At 44.0% G+C, this 10760-nt stretch overlaps 1 protein-coding gene and 1 pseudogene across 2 annotated transcripts; both read left to right on the forward strand.

Moving 5' to 3' along the window:
• The first annotated feature begins 742 nt into the window (after positions 1-742).
• LOC147961829 (two-component response regulator ARR10-like) lies at positions 743-5169 on the forward strand (annotated as a pseudogene). The gene is made up of 7 exons (XR_015611488.1): positions 743-903; positions 1034-1202; positions 1306-1458; positions 3204-3542; positions 3634-3710; positions 4041-4787; positions 4883-5169. The product of XR_015611488.1 is annotated as a two-component response regulator ARR10-like (transcript).
• Positions 5170-8386: 3217 nt separating this feature from the next.
• On the forward strand, positions 8387-8998 carry LOC147961830 (uncharacterized). Its single transcript, XM_087533960.1, has one exon. The coding sequence runs from the start codon at positions 8387-8389 to the stop codon at positions 8996-8998; it is 612 nt and encodes a 203-aa protein (XP_087390086.1).
• The last annotated feature ends 1762 nt before the right edge of the window (positions 8999-10760 follow it).

Genomic DNA, 10760 nt, shown 5'->3' on the forward strand with positions numbered 1-10760 from the left:
AGTACCTCGAGGGCAGCAACGATCCGCCGCTACAGTACCCGGCGGCCCCGACCCCGTCGGAGTGTCGGCCCATGGGTGCCGTGGCGAATGCTGGGCGGATCTTCCTCCTCCCACTCCCAATCCTCCTACCACTCCTCTAGGACACCAGCGCTTGTTAGCGTCAAGCCCAAGAACGTGGAAACGCCGCTCGGCCGGCGCACCCGTAGCGCTGGAATCATCATCAACGAGGGCAGCCATGCCTCCTCCTCGGCTCCTCTCCGCCTCGTCAAGCTGAAGACGGAGCCGGGGCTCGCCGCCGTGAAGAGCGAGCACGATGACGCACTCGACGACGAGGCGGCCATGAAGTGGGCGCGGGATGTTTGTGTATGTGAGCGACTTCGATTGTACTGTGTTAAAAAAATGAATATGAGTTTAGGCCTCACACATTGTCACGTCCCTGCAAAGGTAGGTAGGGATGTGGCCGTTGAGACAATGAACGCGCTCTCCGTTTTCGGTCAAAGGAAGCACAAAGACACTCTGTCCGTTGCCGTGCAGCCGAACAAAGCAGGCGTATCTCCTTTTTGTAATTCAAATCATATCTTCGTGCTCCAACATTTGTTAAGAAAAGAACAAAAAGCAAAAAAAACAGCAACATAGCCCGTGGTTTTGCTTTCCTCTCATCGGCGGATGGCACAAGCAGACACGAAAATACATGCACAAAATTAATACTGTAGATTCAGAAATTATTGAGTAGAAATTAAGTAGCGCATGAACAGAACGGGGACCACAAGACTTCCACTCCTTTCCTTGACCCCTCTACCCCTATAAAAGGCGCCCTGCATCCTCCAGCCCTTCGCACAAAGCTCCTCTGAAATCCACATTTTGGTTCTGTTCTGCCCTGCGACGAGGAAGACATTGTAGGAGGTGGGAAAGGAGGGATCTAATCTAACAGAGGTTTTGGGTTCTGTTCTTAATAAGATGTCTGTGGGGTTTGTGTTGGTCAGTCCCCTTGTTCCTTAATCAGTGTTTTTCTTGATGTCATTTGCTTTGCCAGGTGGGAAGAAGTTCGGAAAACATGGCCGCGATGGGTGGGGACCAAAGGCAGATGATGGAGGGTGCAGCGGAGGACAAGTTCCCGGACGGGTTACGAGTCCTCGCCGTGGACGACGACTGCGTCTGCCTCAAGGTGCTACACAACCTCTTGCACGGCTGCAAATACCACCGTGAGTCTCTTGAATCTTGATCCCTCCGCTTCGCCAAAGTCCATTAGAATCGGAGCCTTGTGATCTTTTTGTTTCTCTGCGAATAATGCTTTCTGCGATGCAGCAACGACTGTGACGGATGCCAAGACGGCGCTGAAGATTCTCAGGTCGGGGAAGGAGAAGTTCGATGTGGTCATCACCGACGTGCGCATGCAGGACATGGACAGCTTCAAGCTCCTCGAGCTCATCCGCCTCGAGATGGATCTGCCTGTCATCAGTACACTCACTGCTCAATTCTAAGCCCTAGTTTTATTTTTGTGCGCATGAGCTGACAATTCTCTTTGAGAACGTACTTCTAATGCTGAATCTTGGATATACAGTGAGAGGACATTCATTCCTTTGGGCAGCACGTGAGATCCTATATATTCAACACGATTTTAGGAAACCAAATACGCATGCACGGCACACTCACCCTATTTTTAACTTTGGGGAAATCGAAAGAGTGGGATCCCCTTTCAGCCTGAACCACGGGATCCCATCTAACCGTTCATCTGTCCGATCGGATGGCCAGTGGGCCGGGTAGTAGAGCGGAGGTGAATCGACACATTAGTTAATTAAGAGGAGGCCGGATCGCAGGATCGCTAGTGGTATCGGTTCCTTGCCTGAACCAATGGGATCCTGCCGAACCGCTTATCCATCGATTGATGGCTAGTGGGGGCAGGGGAATGGAAGTGGTAACATGTGAGTTAAGAGATCCAATGAATTATTGATTTAAATAATTGTGTTAATTGTTTTTAGTATGCTATAGACATGGTGATGTGTACCATATATAATTATAAGTAGGCAACAAGCCCCTATAGGAATCGGTTCTATTTTCGATCAATTGATGTTCCAATTGCATTAAAACATGTCGTCTAGATTCAGTATAAATTTGTTTTAGAACTTCAATACATAGTGCCTGAAGTCTAGAGTTCAAATACCATCCATACAATATATATGGTAATCTAGCTTATTGTGAGTATGTGTCACACTCCTATGCAATGTACACCCACTACTCGGATGTGTTCGGTGTGGGTGCATTGATGGACTCAATTTAATTTAACTATTGTAAAAATCTAGTAATAAGAACCAAAACTATAATATATTTATATTTTGTGATATGACCAAATTATATTTAGTTGTTTTCTAAACTAATATCAAATGTCTGGTCCTTGCAATCACACAAAGTATAGAATTGCAGCACCTTTTTGCTAGGGTGGCATGAGTAATACAATTAGGAAACTACGTATGTTGTATTTACGTTATTAAAGGATTACCCATCTATATTCTGCTTGAGATTGTTTGTTAAAAGTACTTACTCCTGAGAATACCATATAAAGGAGTGCCACTTTTAAGCAGATACATTGAGTAGGTTAACCATGTATAATATCTACGATCCTACAGCTTTTTTGACTTTGAACTAGCACACTAATTTGTAGTAACATTATTTTTGGTGGAGATTGAAACCAAAAATACTTATTATCCCAAATTGTAATAAAAATACTTCAGATAATGGCGCTGCTATGTGCATGATTCCTTAACATGCTCAGAACATTGCTGGAGCTGATCACTTTTATCTAGTGTGCTAGAGAAACATGGTAAACCACCAATAATAGTAATTGATCTTCAGGTTCACCAGTACTTAAATGTAATGATAAGATTTACCTAGTTAGAAAATGGTGCTATGATGGTTTAGGCATTGTGTCATGGTTATTTCTTTATCGATTATTTATCTTTTATACTATTAATTGAATCTGTGAATATTTTTCCATTTAATCTGCATTGGAAAGCAAATTATATCATTTTCATGATAATTTGAAAATCATGTGTAAAACATGTTTGCTTCCCCACTTGCTCGATGCATTTGGAAAATATTGAATTATGTTTTCTGTCTATAAGCGCTAGTATAAAATTTTATGTCCAGTTCATAGAGTTTTGCGAAGTACTGAACTGCAAAGCTAAGTCAGGTCATATGGCATGTAGTGCTATCTGAAGATTGCGACAAGAAGGCTGTGACGGAGGGGATAAATGATGGGGCGTGTGACTATTTGGTGAAGCCAGTGCATACCAACGAGCTAAAAAACATATGGCAGCATGTTGAAAGAAAGAGAAAATGAGAAGCAATAAGGCACATCAGCGGTGATGATGATGACGATCAGAGAGCACAGCTTGGGACTGCTGGCAAGAGCAGTGATGGAGCTAATACTGATGAGAACAAAGAGAACACACAGGCATCCACTACCCAGAAGAAGCCAAAAGTGGGATGGACAATTGAGCTGCATACAAAGTTTATGGAAGCTATCAACCAGATCGGCCTTTATAGTAAGACACACATTATGAACTAATTAAATGACAAAACACTTGTTGCTATTTGGGATTTTTCATTAACAATTTTTTGATTACGTTACTATAGGGGCTACAGCAAAAAAGATTCTGGAGATGATGAATGTCGATTTCCTCACTAGACAAAATGTATCGAGTCATCTACAGGTTTATTTTCGACCCTCGTTCTTTATTTTTCACATGTTTGTGTTCCATTTATTCATAGTCTAACATTTTGTCGTATATAAGTGCGATCTTTTATATTTGGGGTAACATATCAGTCAAAGGTTTAGTAATGCACCTAGCATGAAAATGTGTGTAATTGTAATCATGTTTGTCCTTGAAAATGAAAGGCTTATCTTATGTAATGCATGCCCCATACTTTTTTTAACCCATGCAACACTTCCAGTTAGTTTTGTTCCCACATGTCCACCATTACTATCTCCCATGAGCGTGCATCTCATATACACGTTTATTTTGTCTATATTGTTATTTCAGAAGTATAAATTGTACTTGAAAAGAGTCAACCCAAACCCACTTGGTGATGCATGTGTAAGATGGAACTCTTTCATGAACATTCAGGGGAGTTTTATGCATAACCATGAACATGAAAGGTGGGGTGTGTCCTCAGGTGGCATCGCCTCCTGGAGTCCCAACCATTACGGTGAAGCGGGTCACTTAGGTCAGCATACGAACACCCAGAGCAGTATGTCCATGGGTTCATTAATAAATGTTGGTAGAATGTCGGTGTATTTGGTTCCACAGACACCCTATATGGGAAGATTTTCTGGCTTCAATGAGCACATAGTTCCATCCATCATACCCGGCAACCCAAGCTCTATATTGATGTTGAATGCAAACGATAGTGTTCCAATGGCACCACCTCAGTTCGTTTACAGCGACCCCATCACTACCTTAGCAGCAGGCTTCGGTGAGCACATGGCGCCATTCAACATAGAAAGCAACATGGGCTCGGTTGGAATGATGTTAAATGGCAGGTCTGCACATGGTACAGGAAGAACTTCAGTGGCAGAGACTGATATGGTTAACTACGGAAGAACTAGTTCTGCACTTTCCAACCATCAAACAGATGGTTTTGTCCCATTGACCCAGATGAATGATGTCGGTGATGCATCTGGCATTCTCCATGTGCAAGACGGAACAATGGATCAGCAAGCGCTTAGTGGTCAACTGAATGGCATTAATGCCTTGTCATCGGGTGGTATTTCCAACCTTCTCAATGAAGTAAGAACTTTTCTCGTTGACATGTATCTAGTGTGTGCATATGAAATTTTGAACTGAACATGTGTATTTAAATCAAACTATCTTTCTCGCTGTAGGATTTCATTGGAGAGGAGGCTGTCATGGATGGATAATGACACTTATGTTGGTTAACCCAACCTACACGCGAGATTTTTTCGCATGCACGTTGGGAACTTTTAATTGGTCATTCCCTTGTTCTTGCACACTGTACCTTGAAACTATCTGAATTATTGTAGTCTAGTTAGAAGTACAGTCGTGTCGGGGCTTCTATTTTACTCTGGCTTTTTGTTAAGTCTGTTGTCTTTTGAGATCAAAACGACGGTCTGTTATGCGATTTCTGATGTAACCATTATTGTTCTATGTATTATCGATGTGATGTTGCATCTTTTCCCGAGAAAATATTTCAAGGTAAAAACATGTGCCCCTGTCTATGACATGGTCTTTAGGACCAATTTATCAGACACACCTTAGGGCGAATTCATACATTAAATCTATTTATATAAAAAAGGTGCTTGATGGGATAACCAAAAAAAGAGAAATATTCTAGAAAAATCCCACAAAAATTAGAAATATTCGACCGTTAATTTAATAGACTAAAATTACACAGCCATTAGATTTGATTTAAGTGACTAAAATTATACAGCCATTAGATTTGACTTAAGTGACAAAATTACCCAGCATGCCATTATGATGATGAGATCCTCGTTCACCCCATGACGTGATCATCATTAGACTTGACTAGCAAACATGCCCGTGCGTTGCAACAGAGGAGAAAAAAATATCACATAACCATTTAGCCTAATAGTAAGTATGGCTCTTGATAGTTTGAGACTAAATAGAAGGTTACCCTTGAAGTGTGGATGATGAGTATGACAATGCTTGCCAAGAAAGCACCCACTCTTCCATTTTCCGGTTTATCTTCCCTCATTCATCTTTCTTCATTATTTGTTCATCCGTTGCAATAGCACAGAATCAATGAACATTGTTTTTGCTGCTCCTTTCTCTATTTTTCCCCTGTTGAATTGTTCTCTTCTCTCCTTGTCTCTTCCCCAGCCGCAACACACTACCAGAGAGTTATAAGATAGCACGTGCACCTTGTACTCAACAAGTGAATCCCAGGATCCATACCCAAATAGATCTGTTATCTGTCGACCAGTCCACATTAGCCAAATTCATAACATCTATTTTATATTTTAAAATGTGAGAAGAAAATATAGGACAGAGATATAGCAAGAGAAAAAGCAAGGAGTTTGAATGAAGTGCGGACTCACCTTGCACACATGATTTTTTTCTCTTGTAGTTACTATGATCTTGCAGTAGTGTTGCCAACTTGCCATGCCCGGTCTGACTCAAAATCACAAAGGAACTAAATATCCATGACGGTAGGCTTGAGAAGAGCATACGAACTCGATCTAGAGCAGCAACAGGTAGGAGGGCTCGTGATATGTCATAGGAAAAAACCAATATTGTTCAAGCTTTGGCACCAAATATCTAAATTGCCCAATGCCATTGAAACCACAATAATGAATAGCATTGTGGAAGAAGTGCATCGTGGCTTACTTGATGTCTCGGCAACCCACGTAAGAAAGGTGCGCCGCGAACCCGTGCATCTAGTGTTGGAGTGCGGGCGCGGCAGGCAAGCGTCCATCGTCTTGTTACACTATCCACTATTAAGATGGGGATGTCTCATCTGGTCCACCAGAAGAAGGGCTATAACTCCCTGCTCGACCTCCAGAAGTGCAACAACCGCCTCCAGAAGTTGCCGTTACGGCTTCTGGGTTTTGCTGGGTAAAACAATAGTGGTACGGGCTCGAGTTTTTTTATACTCATGGGAGAAGGAGGGGCTACGTCGTGTTGCGAAACACGAACATGGATCCGGAGTTACCAAAGGAAATTTTCTAACCAACAGATCGATAGGTAGTTTTTAAATGATAGATAGGTGATCTCCAACCTTCTGCTTGGGCTCTAGCCCTCTCAGCTCATCTGTTTCACTCCTCCTTGCAGCTCCTGTAGAATAAGCACCTGACGATGATCTCAAGGACGACGCAGGGCATGTGGATGTAGCCTGATCGAGAAGGCCTCGCCATCCTCCCGGCCATCCGGATGCGATGCAGCACGCAGCGCTGCACTGAAGCGCTGCTCGCCGCCGACGCAAATTGCATTGGAGCGCCGTCCGGGGCTGCAATGGAGCGCTGCTGGAGCTGGACTGAAGCATCGTCGGAGCTGCACTCGCCGCCGGAGGGGTCATCTGTGCTTCGTTTGAAGCTTCTTTGTGGCGCTTGCTGTTGCCATGGAGCAGCACCCCCGTGTCTCCTGGTCTGTGATGCAGCGATTGCCGGCGGCTCTTCGAGCTGCACTGTAGGCTATCGTGGGACACTGCGAAATTTTCGCCGGAGCTCGCCGCCCTCGGGTTAAACTTTTCCGCGTGACCGTGATGGGAGTAAGCTGCAAGGGATTTCTCTCTGCTTTTGGTCGCAACTCGCGAGGCAAGGAGAACGAAGCAGTCAGTGGGTACACTTATCCAACGGTTGAACACGGCAAGATCGAAATAGAATGAACAGCCAGCGAGGCGGCTGATTTCTGCGAGAAATCAGTCGGCTTATTTGTAGCAGCCACCTTTCCCCTCGCCTGGATTTGATCGATCGTAGATGAAACGACAGCCCCACCGCAGTACGTTCCGTAACTTCCGCCTCCTATTCCCTGCCTGATCGCTAGGCTTTCCACACCCCCCCCCCCCATCACTTCCGACTGAATCGACGGCTCGGTGGCGATCGCGTTGCAACCTTGCAGGTTCAGCGAGGCGACGGGCAAGAAGCGGACTACTTTCTAGTGCTGGACGTCGTTGCGCCGGCGGCCAACAGACACTGCCGCGGTGCCGCCCAACAGGAGAAGACCAACTGGTGTGGTGCCCTCCCTGCTCCCTACGCTCTCCCCTTTTCTCTAATTTTGATACAAATTACAAAGTTGTGTTAACATGTTTGGGAGCGGTTTTTTGTGCAGTCGTTCAAGTTCAGAAGTAGTCACAGATTCAAGAATTTCAGTAGTTGCTCGTACTATCGTCCAAGTACAAAATCAAGGTTCTATCTGATTTTAAGTTTTTTGAACTACCTATACATGTCACAAGCCTATATTTCATGTGAGCTCATCAGTTCAAATAAATTGAAAGAGTATATATTTCATTGAAACAGAAATAATCATGCATTCTAGTTCTGGAAGAAAGTATGATTCTGGTGCCTTCAAGTGTAAGAAGAAACAGAAATTAGAAGAAGATGCTCAAATTCAAAGGGGTGATCTTGATAATTAGGTATGTAGATACATCTTCTGCTTCTGTTTGCATCGAAGAATCTTTCTTAGGCTTTTTGGAGGTGAATGATACCACTGGGCAAGGTTTGTTTAATGATCTAGAAGAGGAGTTGAATAATCTTAGCCTTGATGTGGACAATGTGAGAGGACAGGGTTATGATAATGGGTGAAATATGAAAGGAAACAATAAAGGGGTACAAAAGAAATTTCTGGACAAATATCCAAGGGGATTTTATTCAGCTTGTGGTTGTCATAGTCTAAGTCTAGCACTATGCGATATGGCGAAGTCTTGCCGTAAAGCAACCGACTTCTTTGGAATTATACAACGCATCTATACAATATTTACTAATTCGACTAAACAATGGCAAATTCTCAAAGATAACTTAAAGAAGTTGACTGTCAAGTCATTGTTATCTACTCGTTGGGAGAGTCATGTTGAGAGTGTTAAGGCTATACGGATTCAAATGCCAGAAATAAGGGAGGCTTTACTACAAGTGGCTGAAACTTATAAGTATCCATTGACAAGTAGTGAAGCACAATCATTGGCAGAAAATGAACTTGGTGGTTTTGAATTTTTAGTGTCAATAATTATCTGGTATGATATATTATCCGCTGTTAATTTGGTCAGCAAGCAGCTACAATCTAAGGACATGCTTATTGATATTGCAATTGAGTTTATACAGGGTCTGATTTCCTTTTTCAAGAAGTATAGAGAAACTGGCTTTTCAAAAGCATTGGAAGATGCAAAAGAAATTGCACTTGAGATGGATATTCATCCAGAGTTCCGCACCAAGCGGATAATCAAAAGAAGAAGACAATTCGATGAGGGTGCAGATGATGCATCTATTGCTTCACAATCTGCCAATATAGATTTGGTGGATGATGCTTGACCGATCAAAAACCAATCAAACGGCCATGCCTGGGAAACTTCATACGACTTGTAAAGCACGGAAATACCATAGGAACTTCAACGTTTTTAATCCATGCTAGTAAAGCCTTTGTTTGGTATAATTGAGTCATCTTTTTTCATTCATGTGATGCTAGGGGAAAGTCCGGAATTGTTCCTGATAGTGGCGGATATTTATGTCTGGCCGGACGGAGCCAAATTTGGTGGTTCCAGTGACCGACATGACGGCTGTTGGTTGCACCTGGCCGGACGGAGCTGAACACGGGCGTTCATGTGGGGGACTTGGTGGCTGCCATAGTGGCTGATGATACGGCAGCATCAACCTGCAGATGAAAGCTGACGCGGACATGTGATCTACTGCTGCCATGCAAAAAAAGCTGTGGAACTTGAGATACGGCGGAGGACCTGATAACTAATTACTACAGCAAAGCACAGAGAGAAGAGGATGGAGCAATTGACGCAAGCACAGAACAACAATTAGCGACTGAGAAGAGGATGGATTAATTAGTACAACCATGAGAAGAGAGCGTCTAGGTGCACAGTTGGAGAGGACTCTGGCCGAGAACTTTGCTAGGTGAGATCCGCAAGATTGATGTCAATTTTTTTAGTCTGCTTGGGCAGCTCAGCTGCTAAGCGCACGTACAGAAAACTAACTTCAATCCTCATGTCCCACACACAAGTACAGAAAATGCATGCATGCATGTATGCGAGCAAGCATGCATTAACAACAAGAAAAAGTCCATGGATTGCCTCTAGATCCTCGGGTCCAATTCTGATCGGGAGAGCTCAACCACCTCTTCCACCGGTGCGGAGGTGAATGGTCCATGGAGTAGGCACCAAAGGACCACTACCGGACTAACACCCTATGTCGACGGCCGTCGGCCGTCGGTGTAGGCCCATTGCCGTCGGTATAGGTCTATGTCGACGGTCACCGTCGGCGTATATAACGTCGGCGTACTTGTATCAGACCGTCGGCATAGGCATATATGTCGACGGCCTCCATACGTCCGTCAGCATAGAAACACCGTCGACATAGATTTTCACCAGACGGCAACAGGCGGCACCGTCAAACATGCTGGCCAACCATGGGCTGCCGCGTGGCACCGGTATGCCGACGGCGAGGCCGTCAGCATACCAGTGGCACGCGGCAGCCGCTGGGCGCTCCTGGCAGCAGGGTATGCCGACGGTCTGGCCGTCAGCATACCTTCACCATGTGTCAGGTCCTGGTTTCTCTTGGGTATGGCTATAGATCTGTTCTGTATTTTTATTTGCTCTGTTTTCTCTCTTTTCATTCAATTTGACAGCATTCAAAGACACAAAATATGACAATATGCATATATACACAGAAATATGACAAATCATCATCTGATACTCAAGATCATCATCAAGTTCATCATCTAAAGATATTGAAGATCATCATCATCATCATCTAAAGGTACGCAAGTTCATCATCTGTAGATCATCAACATCATCATCGTCGAAACTTCATGAACATAAGTATTGCAAGACATGGAACATCATCATCGTCATCTAAAGAAACTAAGAAGTAGGAACATAAAAAGTGTGTCACGACGGCCACAGGCACGGGTATCATCATCGACATCAGGCAAGACCACTGTCGGTGTCAAAACTGGGACAACTCGGGTAGAGGGTCCCAAATTGTGCATCTAAGGATCGAGGGTAACACGAGGTAGGGGACACGATGTTTACCCAGGTTCCGGTCCTTTTGATGGGGGTAAAACCCT

The sequence above is a fragment of the Triticum urartu genome, chromosome 7A, assembly GCF_056163025.1.
Source record: "Triticum urartu cultivar PI428250 chromosome 7A, HENAU_Tu73, whole genome shotgun sequence".
Taxonomy (NCBI): domain Eukaryota; kingdom Viridiplantae; phylum Streptophyta; class Magnoliopsida; order Poales; family Poaceae; genus Triticum; species Triticum urartu.

What these genes read in the sequence shown, in the direction of transcription:
- LOC147961830 (XM_087533960.1), top strand. Translation starts at nt 8,387, where the DNA reads ATGGCGAAGTCTTGCCGTAAAGCAACCGACTTCTTTGGAATTATACAA.